At 47.7% G+C, this 23,254-nt stretch overlaps 1 protein-coding gene across 11 annotated transcripts in view; it reads right to left on the bottom strand.

Annotated features, from left to right (window-relative positions):
* Positions 1-1,709: 1,709 nt before the first annotated feature.
* Positions 1,710-23,254, bottom strand: part of MEGF11 (multiple EGF like domains 11) — a 380,349-nt gene continuing 358,804 nt past the window's right edge. The window contains exons 16-26 of one of the 11 annotated variants that reach the window (XM_073012262.1): positions 21,534-21,662; positions 20,413-20,541; positions 19,735-19,863; positions 19,019-19,147; positions 17,286-17,522; positions 15,636-15,754; positions 13,422-13,488; positions 12,716-12,817; positions 9,759-9,815; positions 2,563-2,769; positions 1,710-1,870 (exon numbers count right to left, since the gene is read on the bottom strand). In XM_073012262.1, the coding sequence (XP_072868363.1) occupies positions 1,710-1,870; positions 2,563-2,769; positions 9,759-9,815; positions 12,716-12,817; positions 13,422-13,488; positions 15,636-15,754; positions 17,286-17,522; positions 19,019-19,147; positions 19,735-19,863; positions 20,413-20,541; positions 21,534-21,662 (1,466 nt within the window). Of the gene's footprint in view, positions 1,871-2,126; positions 2,770-8,958; positions 9,515-9,744; positions 9,816-10,308; positions 10,356-12,715; positions 12,818-13,421; positions 13,489-13,743; positions 13,943-15,635; positions 15,755-17,285; positions 17,523-19,018; positions 19,148-19,734; positions 19,864-20,412; positions 20,542-21,533; positions 21,663-23,254 lie in introns of those variants that run through there. The other 10 variants (XM_073012257.1, XM_073012258.1, XM_038008839.2 and 7 more) reach the window with 10 other exon arrangements.

The raw sequence follows: 23,254 nt of genomic DNA on the forward strand, positions 1-23,254 counted from the left end.
TAATCAGTTGTTCCCATGCACACATGCAGCATTCATGTAAGTATTATATATTTTCCTCTAACAGTAAAATTTGCTTATGCCTTGAGTGACGTGGGAAGGGGAGATGTACTCATTTATTTATTTTTTTGCTTTTTCTGATTATTGCCCAAAGTATTGTGTTCCATGGCAGGCTTCCAATTTCTATCAAGGGTTTCAGAACTCTCATACTTGCTGTAGCAGTATTCCAGCTTTGTAATCATTTAGTTTCTCTTCTGTATATCTTTTTGGAAGTGTTTTTTACTGGCTGGACTGTACCAGTGAATAGAGTGGTACAGGAGTAGCCATTAGCTTCCTAGGTTTGCCCTTTTTGTTTTTAATTCTTGTGAGAAGGTTCTCTTTAGGGCTTGGGATTTGACTTCATTTGGACTCATCTGAGCCTCAGTTTATCTATGTTCATAGTGGAAGGTACAGACACATCTGAATACTGGGATCTGGAGCATTAGCTCATTGTAATGCATATTGGGCTAGCTCAGTAAGTAGTAGTTTTAAGATAGAAGGTGGAAGGACTTCATATCCCCTGCTGTTTACAGTAACATTTTTACATCACGTTACAGCAACTGGTTACAGTTCATTCTTTTTTTGATCATTTCATTTAGTTCCATCAAAAAGCGTAATGTACTTTAAGCAATGTAAATTTCCTTTATCCACATTTGTCCAATTTCCTGTATACTTTTAGGTTTCATACTACATCAATCCCAAGATTTATGAAGAACTACTTGGAAGCAAGTATTCTTTTGAGTCAAGGGATGCTGACCAAATGAAATGAGGAGGCCAACTAGCCGTCTTTAGGGATACTTAATCCCAACCAGTCTGTGACTGCTTACCTAAAGGATCATCTTAGAGCTCTGTTTTACATGGAATGATTCAGGTGTTCAATGGACTAAGTAGATATGACATAGCCAGCACTGACTTGTAATGTCCTTAAACTTTGAATTGGTAAAATTTGATAAAGCTGCCCTAGGAATCTTGTTGCAGACTTGTTGCTGCACTTTGGATACGTGTGTGTGTGTGTGTGTGTGTGTCTGTGTGTATTTAAACCTATCACTTGGGGGCAGAAGAAAGTAAAGTCTTGTTTTTTAAAATGGAAGTTGTCAGCATAAGACTATATACTAGATTCTGTAATCTTGGCTGTTGTAATTTGATGGACCAGACATACATGTACAGATATTTTAAGACTGTTCTATTTAAGAACAGTTCATGTCTATGTACTAATTGTCTTCAGTAATAAAACAGATGTTGATGATAACAGCAACCAAAAGTACATATACGTTTTAGGTGCTTTAAAGTAATCCTCTTCCCTCCCCAGTCTCCTTTTTGTCCTAGGAAGGTTTGTTAAACCTACATGTTTTTAAAATATCACGTTTCAGATAAATATATATGTATCAGCTATATTTAGCTGACGTTGATGAGTTGTTATATCTTAAAATGTTTTAAAAATCATATCCAGGGCATTTGGGGCTGAGTGGGTGATAGGATTTGCCTTTGAGAACACAATTCCTTGAACAATTACCCCAGTCCCACCTGGACGCTCTTCTTTAGTTCCAGGTGAACGTAATAACTAACATGCAGCTGGAGCCAGTCTGTACCATTACTTCAAGTCAAGGGATTGTCTTCTTTCAGAGAGTCAGAATATTCAGTAGAGCACACTGCAAGAGAGAAGCTTATCCCTCTTAAGATTGCTTGTCCTGGGACGGCCCATTGGCAGGGCTCTGTCTTACTGGGAGGAGGTCATAATGACCAGGAATATGGCTGTTCCTAGGTAGGTCGTATGGATTCTGGATATAGCTGGAGTTATGACCGCGACCTTCTTGGACCACACTGACTGTGGGCTCTAAGAAATATAGTGAAAAATGAGTTCAGAGAACAGATTAGCTTTGGTTGCCTTGTTGGAGAGGAAGAGAGTTCTGCTTAACTTGGGGAAAGGAGCTAGGGATTTATAAATCTATGACAAATACATGAGGCTTAGGATTCAGGCTTGCTCAGGAGATGGAAAACTAAGTGAATGTGCTGTCAAAATCCAAGCCTCTCGTCAACACAAAAGGATTTAAAATATCCTAGAGGTAGGAGTCTTATCAGTGAGCCCAGGGACATAAACTGGGAGAAGGCAGAAGGTGATTTAGAAACTTGTCAATGTCTCTGATTGCTTTCTTTTTTAAAATGAGATTTGTATCAACAATCAGTTGAAGTATGTGTGTGTGTGCGTGCGCGCGCGTGTGTGCGTACCCACTTTCCACCCCCGGTATTTGTTTCATATTAGTCCTGGTGGTTTTTAAAGCAGAGTTGGTACAATAATTTGTACCAACTAATAATTTTGTTGGTATATAATAATTTGTACCAACTTAATAATTCCTGCATTAGCGAGGGAGGGCAGTCCTAGGAAAGACAGTTCACCTTAGAGATGCCTTAAAAAACAACAAAAGAAGGATGTGTGGTCAAGATGGGGTGAGTGGAGAGGGCTTGCTTTTACTTCAAATGCTGCACTATTGCCCTGATTTCACTAAGTTACTTATTTGAGACACCTACCAACTTCATATATATTTTTATTAGATGTCGACAAGGATGGCACATCTGTGTACGGAGACCCCAAGTGCACAGGCGACTTCATTTCTACATAGCTGCTTTCTGGAAGCTTGCAGGTGAGGATGGGTGGGTCCTTAATTGTGGCGTAAGGGTTTTCACTGCTATTCAAGGAACAAGTACTAGAACTGCACACGGATTCTTTCATGTAATCTGCAAGGCAAGAGAGAGTTCTTAGGACAAACAAGAATACAAGTCTTCATGTTAATACCAGAAGCAGACTGTAGTTGAGTTTATGTGCCTTCAGGATCCTAGGGCTGGAAAAGCCAGGATAATCCAAGATTGATTTACTTATTAAATGTGTTGAGAAGTGCTCTCCCAGGTAGGCAGAGTTCTTTTTCCAAAGAAACTTATGTTTTTGGAGGACAGGAACATTTTTGTTTTTAGTAGTCAGGTATTAATTCAAGATATGCATAATATGCTTTGACATGTATTATTTAATTTTTGTAAATTCTTGCAAGGATTGCTGATAGTTGCATTTTATGAGATGAAGGCTCAGAGATATGAAGTGACTTAGCTAAAGTCACACAGCTAGTAAATGTCAGTGCCAAGACTTGAATCCATGCCTTTGGACTCCTTGGCCTGTGCATTCTGTGATGATATTCTTGTGAATTCTTCTTTTTTGAGATGTTGCCTAGGCTGGTCTCAAACTCCTGCGCTTAAGTGATTCTTCCGCCTCAGCCTCCTGAGTAGCTGGTATTATCAGTACGTGCCACCACACCTGGCTTGAATTGTTTTCGATGACTGAGAAGCTTAGGTTCAGAAGAAGTAGGCGTGCATGTTTTAGCACAGATGTCAGCAATTTGACAGCCTGTAAGTGGCAGACTCTTAGCAGTATCCCTGCCCTCCAGGAGCTCATTATCAGAATAGGGTAAACTGAAGTGTAATTGAGGTGTAAAAAGCACGTCAGTCTTAAGCTAGCCTTTGGAAAGTTCCTGTTTTCTAGCAAGCCTATAACGTGTTCTTGGGTTGCTTACCCTGTTCTTGTCAATGCTAACTGAAACCCATTTCAGCAGCATCTTTCTGATACTAGAGCTCATGCTTCCTCTCCTGCCACCTCTCAGTTGTATAGTTGTACCATCCCCAAGACTTCAGAGTACAAAAGGATGCAGGCTGGTTTCCAAATATGAAATGAGGTACTGTAGGTTCACTGGAGGAAGAAAGGTTCTTTAGTGACTAGGAGCCACGGAAGGAAAGGGGATTCCCTCTTTCAGCCTCTATACCATTCTCCTTTTGGGGAAGATCACTGCCTCCTGCACATAGTCCCAAGCAAGGCAGGATTTGCCTGGAAAGAGCAGTAAACTCTAATGTAGCAGCTCTGACCTTCATCGGTGAGGCTGTGCTAGACAAGGGAACTAGACACAAGCACTGGGTTGCTTGAGTTGATAGAAGTGATCTAAAAGGCAGCTCAGCACTAAATTTCTGTGAAAGGTAGCAGATGGTGAAATTCTTGGATGATCTGTCACTAGAACTACCACAGTTTACATTTTGGGTTGCTATTTATTTATGCTGTCTGTCTCCAACTTGTGAGAGTAATGAAAATGGTAAAAAGTGAAAGTGATAATGTAACTCAGTGGATGACTTAGATGTACCTTGGGACCCTGAAAGCCAGAACACTCCATATGTACAAAGTAGCTAGATGTATGCCACCACAAGTAGTCTTATTTCCCATAAAAGGCAACTGGTTGGAAGAGGATTTACTTTTCTGTTAAAGTAGATGTCCATTCTGTTGATGTTTGTTTCAGCAGGTAGTATTTCCTCAATCTTGTACAAAAATATGTTCACCCATTAGTTCCTTTAAGTGTTTACAACACTCTGTGGTATAGGTAGAGCAATAACTATCTCTCCTCCTCCTCTTATTGCTTATGAGGAAGTCATTGCTTATGAGATTTAGAGTGGGAATTGACTTCCTCAGGATCACGCTACTTATCAGTAGCAGAGCAAACTCTGTAGAACTAGGCTCAGAGCACTTTCCATCACAATTTAGCCCAGAAGTTGAGAGGGATGTTGGCTTTAGTCATGTCTTAAGATTGTGGCCTCTTTAGCATATGACTCTAGAGAGAAGGAGAAAATATCCTTGCAAGACACTGAACGATCTCAGCCAGCACCAGCATGGCCTAAAGGGAGGCTAGATAGGCCTAGATGCTGATTGAGGCTCACATGGGGAAAAGTGGCTGTGGGCCCTTGACTGTGACCTGCCCAAGCCACATAAATTTGCCTCTTAGTGGGTGTTTAGTTTTTTAGTACAAGGAAGTGGTGGTAAGTCCAAGAACCCCAGCGTGGCCCATCTGTCCCACTTTGGGTTCTCTGAACTCACCAGCCAAGGAGTAAGGCAGTAGGGCACAGAGCTTCTGGTTTGGAAGCTGATGACTAGTAGTATTTAAAGAAAGGCTATTGCAGCTGCCTCAACTGCATATTTTCTAACACACAAGGAATAACCACTTTACGTAGCACTTAAGATAGTCTTCATTCCAGTTAAGTTATTTGAAACTTGTTACATCGTGAATAGGGCTGGGCAGAAAGGACTATTACTAATTTAGAATGAGGAATGTGAAGCTCAGAAAATTTGCTAATGTAATTCCTAATGTTAGTAAGTAGTTTAGTCAGGACTCAACACCATCTTGTCTTGATACCAATCAAGATGTTTTCCTTCACAACATGTCTTGTTATCCAGTGCTCCTGTCCATATCTCTAAAGGCAAACTGTATCTGCAGCAGCTCCACCTTACCCTTAACAAGGAATGTCTTTGATCTGTGGGGCCAAGCCCAGCTGAGAGAAAAAGGCTAAGCTCTTACGCTTTTTGGGGATATCCCATGACTGACTGAGTTAGGGCAGTAGGAGAGCCTTTGAAGCTCAATGCCTAAAAGAACCTCAGCCAGTTGATAGTGCCTTTTCTCATTTTCACCAGAAAAGTGAGGGCTACTTTAAAGTTTTGGGGAATAAATTGTTGGCTTTGGAGCAGGGGATGATCCTATATGGATAAAAGAGAAGTTGATGTTTGCGTGGGGGAGGGGCTAAGCTCAGGGAGAAGTATCTTCCATATAGGGACAGAGGATGGAGCAGTGCAAGTGTGTGTTGGCTGGGTGGTGAGAAAAGGGTGTTGAATTATGGACTCATCCGTACCCCATCTCTACTGGGACTGGAGAATGGGGAAGGACTGGGCAAGCTGGAAACTCCACCTCAGGAAGCCACTTTGTTCTCCAGCTGAGTCATCCACCTGCCTGTGAGAGGGGAGGGCAGGGTGAGTGGAAGAATAACCAGCTGCTCTTAGATACTTCCTCATCCTTTTATAGCCCCACCCCGTCCCCAGTCCCAACCCTTCAGAGCATTTTGCAAAGAAAGAGGAAGCATCAACCCAGGCTACCCAAGCTCTGGGAGTCACTCCTCCAAGGCTTGTCGTTCACATCAGGATTGGTGGCTTGGTCCTGTAATGCCCTGGCATTTGCTCTCATCTGGTTCCTACCTCCCCACATAGTCATACACTATCAGAGACAGAGGGGGCTTATGAGATGAACTATATGTTTTCATTTTATAAAGGGAGCATCAAATCCAGAGAGAGGCAGTAACTTTCCAGGGCCACCTTGTGTGTGGGATCTGAGCCCACCTTGGCTTAAGGGGCATGCTAACCTCCACCAAGGCTCAACTTAACTGTTAGGGAAAAACCCAGGCATCGAATATCCATCTCTTGTTTCTTGGCTTGCTACTATTAATAGAAAGGCCACACTGCTTCTTCTCTTTCTGGGCCATAAATTAGCATCTTTCTCTTGATGGAGAGATAGGAGGGAGGAGATCTTGGGGTCAGAACACTGGCTTTAAAAATAATCTTCTGGATGTCATTGGGCTCCTAATTACCTAAGCCCCAAGTTTATGCAAAGAGAAACTTGGAAGTTAGATGGCAAGGAGCACACAGGTGGGGAAAGTGGCAGTAACAGTGGGCTCAAGGATTGCAGCATCATAAAGGCAATGGAGAATAGCTGGGAGGATTTCTTCTTTAGCAGTTTGAAATGGCTGACAATTGAACACCAGGCAGTTTGTTGCAGAATCATTGTGCTGGGGGGAGAAGGGGAAATAGAAGGGTGTTGAGCAGTGTAAGTGGTCTCACTGAACCTCCAGGATGACAGTGAGTGGAGTTCTTCAGTAAGTAACAAGGGAAAGGGCAGGCATTGACTAAGGCTTTTATTTTATTTTATTTATTTATTTTTTGAGACGGAGTCTCAGTCTCGCTCTGTCGCCCAGGCTGGAGTGCAGTGGCGCAATCTGCTCACTGCAAGCTCTGCCTCCTGGGTTCACGCCATTGTCCTGCCTCAGCCTCCTGAGTAGCTGAGACTACAGGCGCCCGCCACCACGCCCGGCTAATTTTTTGTATTTTTAGTAGAGACGGGGTTTCACTATGTTAACCAGGATGGTCTCGATCTCCTGACCTCGTGATCCTTCCACCTCAGCCTCCCAAAGTGCTGGGATTACAGGCGTGAGCCACTGTGTCCGGCTACCTAAGACTTCTAGAATGTCAGAGATTGAAAGGGCCTTAGAGATGCTGCTAGTACAACCCCATTGTTTTATAGTGGAAGAAACCAAGACCCAGAAAACAGTGCGGTGACCTAGTCAGCACCACACAGCAAGAACTAGGACTACAACCCACATTCCTTAACTCCTAGGCTAGGGCTTTTTCCCCCACTGAGTTCAGAGAACACTGAGACTCTTAATTCTTAGTAGTTCTGATTTGGTTTGCCCCAGTAGTTTCAGGAACTAGTTTCATTTGTGCTACAGCCTAGCTTATTAAATGTTTATTTGGGGGGCGTTAGCCAATTAGTGGGATTTATTCCATGTTTTGGTAACTATTGCTGTAAAGTTCTGAACTGTGACATTGTATTTTCCTTTTTTTCAGTTCTTATTCTGATGTGTTGGTCCCCAGCACCTGCTGGTACATTTGCTTACATAGCTCTCTTTTCTCTTTAAAGGATGATTGTAGCCAAAGTGGTAAAATAAAATCTGGCTGGCTGCCTGCTGAGCCCTCCCCTGAACTCAGAGGTCAGATATGTGATTCTACGAAATAGGAATGAAATGTATGCTGAGGCAGAGACACTGCTTTCCTGAGCTTTGTTTTACATGTGTCTTTTTTTACATGTTAAGCTTTGAGCTTTGTTGTATATGCGAATTTGAAAGTAACCACCCTAATCACAATGTACAGGACAACACAGTGCATAGGAAAGTTGTGTGTTCAGTTATTGGAGTTTCTGGGCCTGAGTTTATTCACGCTTGATTCATGCGTGGTCTTGAGCTAGAAAGGCCCTTAGAGATCTTTCTGTCCAATCCTCATACCTTTTAGAGAAAGAAACTGAGGTGCCAGGTCATAGTCATGAAATAGTAGAACTGTTCTTTGTTTTCGGCCTTACCTACTGTTCTTCATTTGGATGGTTTAAGTCAAAACACACAGAAAACTGCCAAAATAATGCTTCCAAGGGAATAATGTCTGTTGGCTGGCTGGGAGACTGGGGATGACCTTTTGTCCTCAGACAGTTCTCTTGGGCTGTGCATATCCTAACAAAGGCTGATAGTGACTCAGCCTCTTGTTCAGAACGCAGTACTCACCACCACCCCCTACCCTGAGCTCACCCCACATCTAATAACCATTTCCCCAAAAGGACTGTAGACGACTAGCTGTTCTTGGTTAGGGAATGGTTGTGTCTTGGTGTATGTAAAGCTAGGTCCGAAAGACTAGAACAGTAATCAGGGACATCTGGGTCAGTCTAGACTAGTGTTTGGGGAATAAGCTGCATAAGGATACCCTGAGGGTGCTCTTCATACATGCAGATTCCACGGCCCCACTCTAGATCTGCATCAGAGTTTTGAGGAGATGGGGCGTGAACATCTGTATTTTTAACAAGCTTTCCAGGTGGTTCTGGTACACTGTTAGATTTAGGATATGCATTGGGACCTTTGCTGTCGTATCTCAGTTTGGCTTAAGCTCTTTTTTTTTTTTGAGACAGAGTCTTGCTCTGTCACCTAGGCTGGAGTGCAGTGGCGTGATCTTGGTTCACTGCAACCTTTGCCTCCCGGGTTCAAGCAATTCTTGTGCCTCAGCCTCCCAAGTAGCTGGGATTACAGGTGTATGCTACCATGCCCAACTAATTTTTGTATGTTTAGTAGAGACAGGGTTTTGCCATGTTAGCCAGGCGGGTCTTGAACTTCTGACCTCAAGTGAACTTCTCACCTCAACCTCTCAAAGTGCTGAGGTCACAGGTGTGAGCCACTGTGCCTGGCCTTAAGCTGTTTTAAATAGACCTCCGAGACAAAAGAATAGCCCCATTACATTAGTACCACCTTTACAGTATGCAAAAACACTTCCCATCTGTGATTTTATTGGTTACTCATGATAACCTTGTTAGACAATGGGACAGGCATTAGACAATAGGACAGGCAAAATTATCCCAACTTTGCAGATGAGGAAACAGCCTTGGAGAGCTCACAGTCTAAGGTCACAGTTAATAAGCAACAGAGTGGCAAGTAACAGAGTTCCAAAGCCCCCTATTTCACACATTCTGGCATTTAAACCTAGGGCAGGACCTGACCTTTCATCTTTGGCTTCACCTGTAGACTTCCTAGAGGGATGATCCATCTTGCAGTTCCCATGTGTTAGGGATTTGTCTTGGCTTCTCTGCTCTTGGAGGCAGAGATCTCTTGAGGTTGGAGTGCCATACAATATTAACACTGCATATCATTTTCATTCCTTGTGCCCCCAGAAAGCCAGCAGGTGCAGGGTGGCATTCCTTGCTAGTGCAACGACAGAAGGCCTCTGGGGCAGGTAGATCAACTTTATTTCAGATTTTATAATCAATTTAACTCGTACTAATTGGTTGGATAATGACGCTTTACATTTCCGAAGACATTTAGTTGGCATCTATAAAAAACCCACAAGCATTTGCTAAGCAGGTGCAACTGAAATCGAAAGATGAATTCCATTATTATTATGATTGCTCCTCCTGGGCACAGCTACCCAGCAGCCCCAGGCCGTGTGGTCTTTTGACCTTTTGTGGGGGCAGACACACGCAGTTTCTCTCAATTGGAATTCCTGGCCATTTCAGATCTGCACTCTTTATCTTGCTAGGCCCTCTGTAATAAGACATTGGGATTGGATACTCTACCTTTGAAGCCTTTGTCCATAATGTATGTGTTCTGACGTCTATCCATTCCACAAGCACCTGTGTAAAAATAAGGTAAGGCAAGAAAATATGGGGGTGAGGTTTACTTAGACTGCTTGTGTGTGTTCTTTTTTCTTGCTTTTCCCCACTTTCTCCCTACCCAGAAAATAAATAGTTGTTTATTGTTAGAAAATGATTCTGGGTTTAATCTACCTGAAATTATTTTGATAAATGATTCTGGGTTTAATCCACCTGAAATTGTTTTGATTATAGGAATTCTTAAAAGGCTCATAAGCATTAAGGTGAACTACAGCGACCCCTGGCATATTCAGCACTCCTTCCCTTTAACCTTCACCCTAGGGGAATGTCTTTCAGAAAGTAATAAAAGGCCGTTCTGATGCCACCTGCATTCCCTGCAGGTGAAACTCCAGGCTCCAAGGGTATAGGATAAGGAATGAAGCAGAACCAGTTCTTAGCTTGAGGGAAAGTTGTAAGACATTACAAATCACAGTTCTGTTGGAATTTGGCATGGGTTTGAAGATAATATTTATCACCTCTCAGCTCTGGTCCTGTCTGTCCTCTCCTGGATCCAAGGCTTATCTGAGGGGAGCCAGAGAGAAAGAGGGAGACAGGTGGCTGAGGTTCTTGATTAGTTGTCTTTGTAGGATGTACAGACATTCCCTCCCATAGCCAGTTCTCTTAGTTACTCATTTTTTGGGGTGGACCATTTGCACATAATGTAGAGTTGTTTTTGGAAAGTATTACCAGTGTTTTCAGCCCCAAGGATTCCTTTCTACCTTTTGGCTGTCAGTTTTTTCCTAAGCTCCAACAACGCATGATGGCCCTGAGCCTCAGCCAGAGGCTTCAGGGACTAAGCTTGGGTTCTTTGCTACTGGTGATCCCAGAAAAGAAATTGTTTGGCATTTCTAGGTTAGGACAGTAATGACTGGCTCAAAGTCAGAGCAATTTTTTCTTCCGGCTTTGAACCGAGGACACAGTACCAAGCGAGGCCTGCAGCAAGTACTTACTAAAACACAGTTTGATATTCCACGACTCTTCCCAGTTTCTCACACTGAAGACCATCCTGTTGCTATTTAGATGCCTCCCTATAGCTCCTCTATATAGAGTTCCCATGTTGAATTTGAAAGAGTCTGCTCCCATCTGCCTACCTTCCATACATTACTGAGAGATACAGCAGAACCAGGCCTAAGTTTTTCTTTCAAGTTTCTTTTTTTTTTTTTTTTTGAGACGGGGTCTCGCTGTGTCACCCAGGCTGGAGTACAGTGGCGCAATCTCCGCTCACTGCAACCTCCACCTTCCAGGTTCAGTCTATTCTCCTGTCTCACCCTTCCGAGTAGCTGGGACTACAGGCATGTGCCACCACTCCCAGCTAATTTTTTTGTATTTTTAACAGATGGGGTTTCTCATGTTGGCCAGGCTGGTCTTGAACTTCTGACCTCATGTAATCTGCCTACCTCAGCCTCCTAAAGTGCTGGGATTACAGGTGTGAGCCACCTCACCTGGTCTCAAATTTTTTCTGAAAGGTGTATAGGTACCTGTGTCCTTCAGAATCATGACTGCAACTGCCTATATGCTGGCATTAGTTCAGCACTTTATACTTTATACAAAGGACTTCCTTTGCCCTCCCTGAGGGAAGGTGGCTAGGGCATTAACTTTTCCTTTTTACAGAACAGGGAACAGGCCCAAAGAGCAGCAGTGACTTGTCCAAAACCACACCGGCAAGTGAGAAGCTGAGTTACAGTTATAGCCCGCATCTCTCCAAGTATTCTCTCGCATTGGACACCAGCCTGCCTGGGTGTAAGACAAATGCCAGCGCATGGTGCTCTGGTTACACTAGTTGAAGAGTGAGATCTGTAAAGCAGGGAGAAATCTGGCCTGGCTCAGAGGATGCTCCCTTGTGGAAAGAGATACAGGGTGGTGGTGGTGGGGCTGTGTGTGTGTATATGTTGGGGGAGTGGGAGAGATTATAGTTAGTGGGGTTATTAAATGCCCTGGACACTATCCAGGGGACCCACAGCTAAGAATACAGCCTCCTGAGTATAGGCCCAGGGTCCATGCAGCCCATGCCTGCTCAGTGGGCAGATGAATTCAGAACTTTCACCCTTCCTTGTGTTACTGGACCCAGGGACCTGCAGGGGTTGGTAGAGCAGCTCAGTTTCCTTAGAGTTCTAGAAGCCACCTAGAGCCTGAGGTCAGGCCTAGAGTTGTCCAGTGTGCCAAGGCCCTGCCCCAGTGTGCCCCAGAGGAGCCACTTTGTAGGGAGGCCACATTCTCTGTTCATTCGTTGCGCTTATTCCTATGATACCTTATGTAACTCCTACCCACATGTTCCCATCTCAGAGCTAACTTTCCAAGTCTCTTGTGTGTGTCTCTCCCAAGCCACCAGGTTTCAGCCCAGGCTGTACTCAGTACATGAATACAGATGATGTTAGTTGATACATCTGCCCCAGCCTCTGCAGATCCCTGTTTGACAACCCTACCCTGAGATCTGAGAAAGCTTGGCTTGGGCCACTGGAGTTTCTGGAGTCTCTGGGAAACATTGGACTTTATTAGCCAGAGAGCTAACTCCCTGTTATTCACTCCAACAGGGCCCAAATAACCCCAAAGATGTCACCATCCCCAAGTCATTTTTGAATGATGTTGGGTTGTATTTTGTGGCCTGTAGGGAGGGCAGTTTTGTTGTATCTTCTCCACCCTAAGTAGCCCGTTTGTCCACATCCACCATTCACTGTGGGAACAGAATGGGTGATGGGGAAGATCCAGACAGGTTTCCATCTTTAGATAGGGGATTGAGCTGGTAGACATGTTAGGAGGGAAGAGGGCTTAAAAGGGAGAGTTCTGGGACCATGGGGTGGAGGTCAAGGTGCAGGGATGGGGATTAGGGCAGGTGCTGGGTCTGGTCTGGCATGAGGGGGTGGAGGGTAGGGCTGGGGTCTGACCTGGTGAGTGTGGCTCAGCGGGGTGGCTGAGGTGTCTAAGTTCAATGTAGAAGTCCTCGGGCGGGTACCTGGCCTCCAGGGCACTGATCTGGAAATGGGAGTCTAGTGAGAGGAATGACAGGGAGGAGCCATTATTCCCAGGGCCCTGGTATGGCAGGGAAGAGGGTAGGAAGTACACAAGTGGGCCAGGGTCAGGGTGAGGCAGGCTGGGAGGACTTGGGGGCCTCTGTGTATAGCATCCAGAGGGGCTGGGGCCAGGGGCTCTGTTAGAGCCAAGGTCATCTGCCTTGTTTCCCCTCTCCCTCCCTCCCTCCGTTCCTTCCTCCCTCCCTCTGAAGGAATTAGTGCTCCTCCACCAGGGAGGAGGCAGGGGAAAGAAGCCCTTGAAAGGAATGCCTTGGTAGGGCCTGGGTCAGGCAGAGGTTCCTATCCAGATGGTGAGTGTCTTTTGCTTCCATCTAGATTCCCTACATCCTGGCCCTGGTTTTCTCCCTTGTGGTCCCTGGGTCATAGCAGGGACTTAGCCCTAATATAGTAATGGAAAGGGATTCTAGAGCTTCATCTGCTTGTGAGAGCCAAAATTTCTCCCTGGGGGAAACCATGTTCAGGACTCATAACCCTTTCCCTTCAAGCTGGGTCCCTCTCAATATGGAAGAAGAATAGGGTGGGACATGATGGTGGGGACCAGACTCAAACCACTACTGACCTAACACGTTCACATAGCTGTAGGGGGTCCAGCCTGCTGTGTCTCTGTCAAGGGACTTGTTACTGAGCTGTTTGGAGAGTAGGAGAGCCAGTTAATATATAGTGCCCCAGGTACCCCTCCCCAATCTTCACTTTGCGTAGCTTCAGTGCACGCACCCTGTGATAATCCTGACCCACCTGGGTCCTAGGCCATTGAAAGAAAGGGCGAGCTAGGTGTTCCATGACAGGCCACCATGGTGTGGTTGATGCCAGTGGGAATAGAACATACCCCACCCCAGGTGTTGGGCTGAAGTTGTAGGGTTCCCAGGCCTCCTGGGGTAGCTTGAGCCAAGCTGGCCCTGATAGAGGAAGCAGATTAGCTGGGGGGTAGGGCTTAGCTTTAGGAGAGGGGCCTCTGGTGATGTCTCAGCTGCAACATGAGGCCATCTCCAGCACAGAGGGAAGTCTTGAGGCTGCCTGCAATGTCACTGTTACCTCTGCCACCTGGTCTTGATTAGGGCTGAATGTGAGATTTTCCTTTTCCTGTGACCAAAGGAAAGCTTCAGAATAGAGTATCTTGAGGTTTATGTTGTCGTCTTTCCTTTCTCTGCATTTTCACAGCTGCCCTTCATATGAGGCAAGGATGGTTATCCTCATTTTACAGATGGTGACCTGAGTCCTGACTTGTGTGCTTTGCTTGTGAACACACAAGGAGTCAGTGACAAAGCTGTGTCTGGAACTCAGGTCTCAGCTCCCAGTGCCATGTCCTTTCCATGTCATCACAGCTGCCTGCCTCTGCTGCAGATGCCCTATCTGTTAGACTGAGGGGTCCTTAACCACATAGAGCCACTCCGGGCCCCTGGGTTGAGGTGACCTAGAGGGTCACCAAGTTGGCAACTCTGCAGTAATTCCACCCCCTTACCAAAAGAGGGTGGAGGCTGAGAGTGGTCTTGGGGTGTTGGCTTGATAGTGGTTGCCCTTGAGGCTGTATATCTGTGTTACTGTTGCTGGACCAGGTCTGTAGGCCGATGGTCATTCTCCACGGGACAGGGAAGAAAGGACTCGTAGATCTCTAGGGCATAGCCCTGGACAGTGAAAGCCATGCTTTTGTCCCTGAATGGGTATTATGGGAAGCTAGGAATCCTGAAATTCCCACTCCCACCATGGCCCTGCTCCCCACTGTTCTGTGTCTGTGGGCATGGGCACAGGTGGGTATCCAGAGGTATGCAGCATGAGCCTCTCAGACCTGTCCTCGGAGACTGTTCATCCTCACTTCTTGTTTCCCGCTCTGCCTGGTGTGAGTCTGGGCACATTAAGGGAGCTCCCATATGTATTACCTACACATAGGTGCGGAGACATCCTTGCCCAAGGGCCTGTGAGTATAAGAGGACATCTTGCCAACAGCCAGGGTTATGCTGGAAGCTGTCAGGGAAGGTCCTGTCCAGAAGGGTGCACACTTGCCATGAAGACCTATGGAACTCACTGTCCACAGAACACTGGCTGTGGCTGAAGTTTGGGTTCCACATCCCTTGTGTTGATTGAGATTGCAACAAATGGTTATGAGTGGGTACTGATGACATGGTTATGTTCACATTGTTAGGTAGTTATCTGAATAACAGTAGTTACTCTATAATATGCCAGTTGCACACATTGTGTTGGTAGCATACTGCAGTGATTTGTGATAGGTGGTCTAGTTTTTTTCTTTTTCTTTTTTTTTTTTTTTGAGATGGAGTCTTGCTCTGTCGTCAGGCTGGAGTGCAATGGCACGATCTCAGCTCACAGCAGCCTCCACCTCCTGGGTTCAAGCATTCCTCCTGCCTCAGCCTCCCAAGTAGCTGGGAATACAGGCGTGAGCCACCATGCCTGGCCTACAAGGTGGTCTGGTGTTTTGATTACATGCTGACATGTGGCAAAAGTGTCTACATGATTATAGGTGATAAAGCTAATACGTGATTACATGACTTGGTACCAGTTGGTTACAGGGTGCAGGGGTATATGTTATAGTGAGTGATGCTGTGGGTTGGTTACACAGCACTTGGCTCCACATAACATGCTGGCTCCATTACATGCTTCACAGAGTGTTTACATGTACCATGGATCACAGGGTTGCTTTTAATGTATTGGTGGTCAGTTCTACATGGACCCTCCATGTGGGGGATGCAGTTCCTTCCTGGGCAGAGGTGAGGGTTAAATGAGAGGGCAGTGAGTGGGGGCTGGGGAATCAGGGGCCCGGTACCTTGGTGGGGCTGTTCCTGTCCAGAGTGCTGGCCTGGCTGGTGGCAGGCCCCCCACATGCCAGTGCGTGGTAGCTGGAATTGGAAAAGCAGTGGGCATGGCTGCTACTTTGAGACAAATCTGGGAAGAGAACAAGGTGCCACATACCATCATACCCCTGCCCCTGGTATGAGATACCCCCAGTACTAATGCTTGGGCTGGGAGCCTTGAGAGAGCCCTGCAAAGACAAACAGCCAAGTACCCCATCCCCCAAGCTTCCTGGCATTCACTACCCCTACCGAAATCTGGAGAGCCTGATTTGCTTCTTCCCTTATGCTGGTCCTCCCTGCAGCATGGCAGAATGCAGGATAGGCTCGCCAGTGCCAGGGCGGGGCATCATCAACTGGAGCCTGGATGGGGCATGTTGGCTTTGATAGCCTTACATGTTTCTGAGTCCCTATTTAGGGCTGGACTCCTGCTTCCTTCTAGGGTCACATCCTGGTAATGAGATCATAAAGAGAACCTCACTCCTCTTGACTCCGTTCTTCCCTCCTAAGGATTCCAGAACCTCTCCATAGGACCGGGGAATACCAGAGGAATGGCATAGGAAACCCTAGCCAACCTTCTCAGTATAGTCATAGAAGAAAATCCCCAAATCTCCCATGTGGGGGATGTCTGCTTTGGCTGTAGTGTGGCATGTAGACCAGGAGCTCCTTGAAGGCATGGTGTGCACTGGCCTGCCTCTGTCTACCCTGCAGTGCCTAGCATGAAGCTGGACATACAGAAGGCAATACTTAGCAGGAATGGGCTGAAGTGATTTGGGTTTTCTAAGCACAAGGTCCAGGAGGCTGCAGATGAGCCATGAGTCATGTGCCATGGAGCCACCTGGACAGAGCTGTCACCTTGTGCCCACCCAGACGGGCCCAGCCTCGCATGGTCCATGACTATAGGGCAATTTCAGAGCATTTTGGCCTCTACTTTTTAGCCGAATATGAAGCAAAAAACCTTATTTCCAAGGCAGCAGTCCAGGGGAAAGGAAGGATATCACCCAGCAGCCCCACCTTGACCCCACTCAGACTCCCAAATAAAATGCCTATTGGAGCTGTTAACCATATTCGTGGATGCACTGGGCTCTGGCACACTTGCCAGAGGGACATTGTTCAAACTTTCAGACCTCCCCCAAGTCAGGTAGTGTCCCCTTCCACTGTACTAATAGGGCCCTCTCTAACTGGGAACTGGGAAGGAGGGTTGTCCTGAGGCCTTCACCAGGGAAACAAATGGACAAGCTCTGGGCACTGGACTCCAAGGTCTAGTCTCTTGAGGTGGTACAGGCATCAGGTTGGGGAGACGCTCCCCTGGAGAGCTTAGGAAAGTGACTCGTTAGTGTGGGTGACCCTGAGGCCGAAAGCTGGTGGGAAGGATAGGGAAGCTCTGGGAAAATGGGAGGAGGCTCCCAACCATAGCTGCTCAGAGCTAGGGACTCAGGAAACAATTTCCTCTTGGAACCCCAGATACCTTTTCTAGGTAGGCTCCTGCTCCCCATCCCCACTATCACTCTAGGGGAGACTGACCCTTCTACATCCAGCCACAGCAGCCAACCCTACAGGTACAACCATTCCTGGGGTGTGTGTGTGGAGGGGAAGAGGAGGAAGGACAGGAGCATGGCCCTTACCTGAGAGGGAGTAGTCGGTGCTGGTCATCCTCATGGCAGGTGTGTAGGAGACGCGGGGAGCCAGGTCTCGGCCCTTCTCTTTCTGCCGCCGCCGATGCCAGGCAAATAGGCCCAGCAGCACCACAATGAGGAATAACAGGAGCATGATGCCTGTGACAGCACCCACCGAGTGCCGCTCTGCACCCAGTGCTGGGCTGATCTTGGTGTAGGGATTCAGCTCCTCCATCATGAGGGCAGCTGCGGGCAGAGGGAGGGCCTGAGCCTGGGGCTGGCCTGCTTGCACTTCAGGTCTCCTGGGCCCGGGCTCAGATGCCCGTAACCCCTCTAATGTTAGGAGACCTGGTTCTGGCCTTGGCCTGATTTCCTCAGTCTCTACGTGACTACCCCCAGCCCTCACTGTGCCTTCGTCCCTAAAGGGGTGGGAGTCCCAGGGTCATGACAAGGAGCAGTTGTGACTGTGGATGTGAAACAATAACAAATATTTATTATTTTACTGTGTTCCAAAAATGAGTTAACAGATATTTATTCATTTACTCTTCAGCAGCCCTATGAAGGGATTAGTATTTTCCTTTCACAGATGAAAAAACCAGTTTTACCAAAGGTTAGGTAATGTGCCCAAGATTACATAACCTGTAATTGGTGGAGTCAGGAGAAATTGAACACAGCTCCTCTCCCTGCTTCCTAATTGTGTGGCTCAGAGTCCCTGGTTTGCTCGTTTGTAACATGGGGACAATAGCCCCACCCTTCCCAGTCATTGTGAGCACCAAGTGATAGACTGGCAAGGAAAGCTCTAAGTACTGTGCTATTATTTCCAGGTTTACTGCCCGCAGGACCCCTCTTGGTGATGTATGTGAGGGCTGCCCCTGCCTTCCATGCTGATGCTTAGTCTAGGGGGCTGTCCTGCCAGGCCCGCAGTGTCTGGACTTCTTGACTGTTGGCTGCTGGCTGAACTGAGCTGGCCAACATCACTAGGGAGGTAAATGTGCTGCATTATCGTTCTCAGTGATTTATCCTCAGAATGCAACGGAAATCTGTCTTTTGGCTCCTTTTCTGTAATGTGGATAATTGAGAGTCCATTTTCATCCCCCATGTAGAACCAACATGTTTGTAGCACATTATATAACAAAGCCAGCATTTATTGGAGTGTTCACTTATGGGCCAGGCACCATGCTGAGTCCTTTACTCATACTGTCTCAACTTGATTCTCACAGCCTGACCTTGGGACTCCATCCCCTTTAGGCCCTATGAGGTGTTGTCCGACCGTAGGGCTAGAGCCCAGGTTAAGCCCCTTTGGGCTCCTCAGCCTTCAGAGTAACCTTATGTTATGGGGGAAGACGATTAATCTACTCTTCCCACTTTGCACGTGGAGTAACAGGCCTAGCAAAATCAAATAACCTACCCAAGGACACCTAGCAGGTAAGGCAGAACTCGGAACTTGGCAGATATTCTAACTTGGTCTGGTGACCTTTCCATAGTACTAGCTTGTGGCTACCCTTGCTTGGCTCATGGGAAACTTGCCAAGGGCAAGCCTGGGGAGGCTGTGACTAAGAGACTGCCTGCTCCTTATGCCTCTCCAGCTCTTGGAGCCTCTGCAGCCCACCCTATTCCTGCTGTCCTCACAAATGTGAATAAAGGGAGGTGTCATCAAATCCAGCTGTTCCAGTTGGAATCTCCCTAGAGCCTCCATGGGGCCCTTTCCACAGAGCCCAGGGGCTCTGCCACCTGTGTATTACCTTGGTCACACCTGATTCCTTTGAAGCCAGGGCTGCAGTAACAGGTGCCGGTGACATGGTCACAGGTGGAGTTGTTCATGCACTCACATAGCTGCTGACACCCATAGCCAAAGGTTCCTGGGGCACATCCTGTGTGGCACAAAGAGTTAGGGTAGAGGACCCACTCACTCTCCACCCCTCCCATTCCATGTGTAGACAGCTATGGCAATAAGCCTGTTCTGCCTCCCACCGAGTGAAGCCTATTCCCTTAGCTCCTGTTGTGCTTTGGCTAGATACTTGGGGGTGGACAGAGCATTTATAGCACTGAGTGGGGGACACAGGGACGGAGGAGGAGAGAGCAGGGCCCACTCACCCCTACTTCCTCCTCATGCAACACATTTCAGCAGTATCTTCCACCTGCCAGGCCCTAATCTGAGTGCCATAGGGACTTTAAAGAATAATAAAAAAAGATCTGCCTCCCACTATTCTCTCATTACCTGCTATGACCTCTGCCCTGCCCTAAATGCCCCCCATCTCCTCCCAACTGACGGGAGAAATTCTTCAAACAATAATGTAGGCATGACATTCCTCAGCAGTTTTCCTTGGAAGTTGCCCCCAAAGTCAAGGGACCAAGGGGTACAGAGCCCTGAGTGAGTGGACCTTGAAGCGGGAGGCATCCTCTGCAGGAGGCTGGAGCCCAGCAGCATCACCCAGCATCAGGGGTCAGGACAGCTTACTCTGCTCACAGTGTTGCCCGGTGAAGCCTGTGCGGCAGGTGCACTTGCCACTGATGTGGTCACAGCTGGCGCCATTCTGACACTGGCATACACGCCCACAGTCCTTCCCAAAAAATGCTGCTGGGCAGCCTAGAGAAACAGGATTTCCAGTCATGAGAGTTGCTGCTGGGTGAGGATAAGGGGTGCAGCGGGAACCAGACCTGTCTTCTGTCTCTTTTTTTGCTGAGCATGGGATGAAGACTAGTGAGGCCCTGCACCAGAGCTGTCTCCCTGCTCAGGATCTTCATGCTGAAGGGGCAGGGGCTAGGTGATCTTTGCCTTTTCAAGACAGAGGGGATGTGGAACCACAGGCCAGGCTAGGGTCTCCTTCCTGTGTGGCCACAGGCTGCTCCTCCCCACTCTGGGCCCCACTGTCCAAGGAGGGTCTGGTCTTGGTGATTGCTGGGGTACCTTGCAGCCCCGACCTTCCAGGACTTTGGGCTTGTCAGTCCCCTGAATCCAGTCAGGTCTGGAGCTGCCCCTGCAGAGCTCCTCAGTTCTCATGGGGGCAGGAGTCAGGTACTAATCCTGGGGCCGCCTTCCTTCTTCCCTCCCTGCTGGTCTGGACAATGCCGACACTGGCCAGTAGGCCGCAGCATGGGATTCTAAGTGGCTGGGAGGCCAGGAGGTGGGGCTTACGCTGTGTGCAGAAGAGTCCAGTCCAGCCAGGGGTGCAGTGGCAGGCCCCGTCCTCGGCGCTGCAGCTCGCCCCGTTGTGGCAGCTGCATGTGTGGAAGCAGGCGGGGCCCCAGAACCCGGGTGGGCAAGCTGGGACGTGGGTGAAATGCAGAGGGTGAGGGGAAGGCGGAGAGGGAGAAGAAGGGGGAGTACACGTCAGAGCCAAGATGCCAGGATGGACCTGGCTGACATTTCCTGGCTTTCAGTGGCTTCACACATTGTTCCCAGAATTCCTGCACTTACCTCTTGGCTTAGTTACCCAAGATTCCCATTAAGCCCAGATTCTCTACCCACTCTCCAAGTGTTTGATGCTGACTCAGCAGGGCTCTGAGGGCCCCTGAGCCTCTCCTCCCAGGGGACTGATTTGGAGCATGCGGGTAAACACTGTGGTTTGCCATGTATGTACTGTGTCCCCACGAGAATGGGGACTTTCCTAGGGCAGGAGCTCTCTCCTCTCAGTTGGTGAGCTCCTGACAGCGGAGCCTATGTCTCCTCATCAGAATGGAAATTCCCTCAGCCATCTAACTAGGACCTCCCGGAGGGTACTGGCTAGGTCTCACCCATCAGACAAGGAGCTCCACAGGGTCTCTGTCCTTAGTTTGGGGGCTTCTGGAGAGAGGCTGTTCCCTTCACATCAGATTGGTGCACTTTACATGAACAGCCTCTAGGACATCATTCACATGGGCCACCCAGAGGGCACCGTACTCTCCTGAAGTGGCTGCCCTGGCCTCATCTCACTTCCCTACTCCCAAACTCAAGCATGCCGTTGCCCCTCCTCTTCCCCATCCAAACTCAGGGGCTACTCCTTGCCCAGGTGCTAATGGAGTATTGAGCCTCAGAATTCATAGCATTAATGGTACTATCAACAATATCAATACCTTTGATACCAGTAGTTAATACCAATGATCAATCCTAATAATCCATCATGGTAGCTGTAGAGCTAAATGGGGCTCGTTCCTACATGCAGAAGGAGATTTCATCCCTCGAAGTGGAGGCACCAGGACAGAGAGGTTTTGGGCAAGAAAGGGAGAATTCTTGGGCCTGACTCCAGGTAAGGGCATTCCCAGGTAGTAGCAACTTACCCTGTGAGCAGTCCTTGCCAATCCATCCAGGAAAGCACTGACAGGAGCCATCGATAGGGTTGCAGGTCCCATTGTTGGCACAGGAGCAAAGCTGGGCACAGTCCTGCCCAAAGTGTCCTCCAGCACACACTGTGGGCACAGGGCAGCCTGGCACCCATCCTCCCACCTGTGTTCCTCTGACCTCCACCCACAGCCTCATCCCTAGAAGTTCCCAAGCCACAGCCACGATCACCCAGGGGTCATGGATCTGGATGGAAACTGTGCCCGCCTTGGTACCCTCGTCACCCTTCTCCATTTGCACATAAATGAGTTGCCCCTCTCATGCCTACAGCTGCATTCTTCAGAAGGCTCTATTATGATTGCCTTTAAGAACAGCCTGAGGCCCATGGAGGTAGAATCACCTGACTTAGGCCTCACAGATGAGAAGTGGGAGGCTGAGCACTATACTTCTGGACTCACAGTCCAGTGCTCCCTGTGCTGTTCCACAGCCTTCTGCTTTCCATTACTACTTTCACCAACATCACAGATTCCACAACCACAAGGGTAGAGAATGTGTACAGCTGGACAGAGAGGGATAAATGCTGTGTGGCAGGCCTGCCTGCGGTTTGACTGTTAAAGGACCAGCCCTGAGTGTCTGTCCCTGCCCGCCTCTTTCCTCTGACCTGTTGCTCAAGACTCTCAGCTCAGCATCCTCCTCAGAAAAGCCCTCCTGAGTTCACAAGGCCCTCTCTACCACTGGTATTTCCAATTTGAGTCACTTGGAGGATTTTGGTCACAGACCTTCCTGGAGGAGTCACTCCTTTGTCCCTGGAGGAAGAGCTGGTTTCCTCAGTCAGGCTGCAAAGCTCTTTTAGGACTAGGCTTGAGTATTCATTGAGCACTTAACCTTTTATTTCCCCTTGCAGTTCATCCCCCACCTGCTTCCTACAGCTTGAGCTCTCTAAAGCACAGCTTTCTTCATGGCACTCCTATGTCCTGCTCAGAGAGCCTCAGTGGGTTCCCATTGCCACAAAATAAAGTCGATCCTGGAGAGCAGCACAGAGGATGATGGGAACGTGTTGATTCTTGAAGATACATGACTTCCCCAGGGCCCAGGTCTCTCACATCTTGGGCTGAAACCCTCTGCTTTACACCACACTGCCTCATATTGGTAGTTCTTCCCCAGCCAGACTGTGGGCCACTAGTGGCTAGGATCTGCATCTACTCAGTGCCTCTCCTGGACATGATGTGGTAGTTGAGACAAATAATAAAGGCAGTACGGTGGACCAGACTCTCCAGTCCAAAGCCTTGGATTTAGGTCCAAGTTTTCTTTATGTATTCAACAAACATATACATGACACTTAAATGCACCAGACACTGTTCAATGTGCTTCACAAATACAGGCATACCTCAGAGATGTGGGTTTGGTTCTAGATCACTGCAAGTGAATATTGCAATAAAGCAAGTCACAAATGTTTTGGTTTCCCAGAGCATACAAAAGTTATGTTTACATTGTACTGTACTCTATTAAGTGTGCAATAGCTTTATGTCTAAAAAACAATGTACATGCCTTGATTAAAAAACACTTTATTGCAAAAAAAATGCTGACACAGACACAAAGTGTACACATGGTGTTGGAAACATGGCACCAACAGGCTTGCTTAAGGCAGGGTTGCCACAAACCTTTGGTTTTTTGTTTCAAGACAGAGTCTCACTACGTTGCCCAGGCTGGAGTGCAGTGG

Source organism: Chlorocebus sabaeus, chromosome 26 (assembly GCF_047675955.1).
Source record: "Chlorocebus sabaeus isolate Y175 chromosome 26, mChlSab1.0.hap1, whole genome shotgun sequence".
Taxonomy (NCBI): domain Eukaryota; kingdom Metazoa; phylum Chordata; class Mammalia; order Primates; family Cercopithecidae; genus Chlorocebus; species Chlorocebus sabaeus.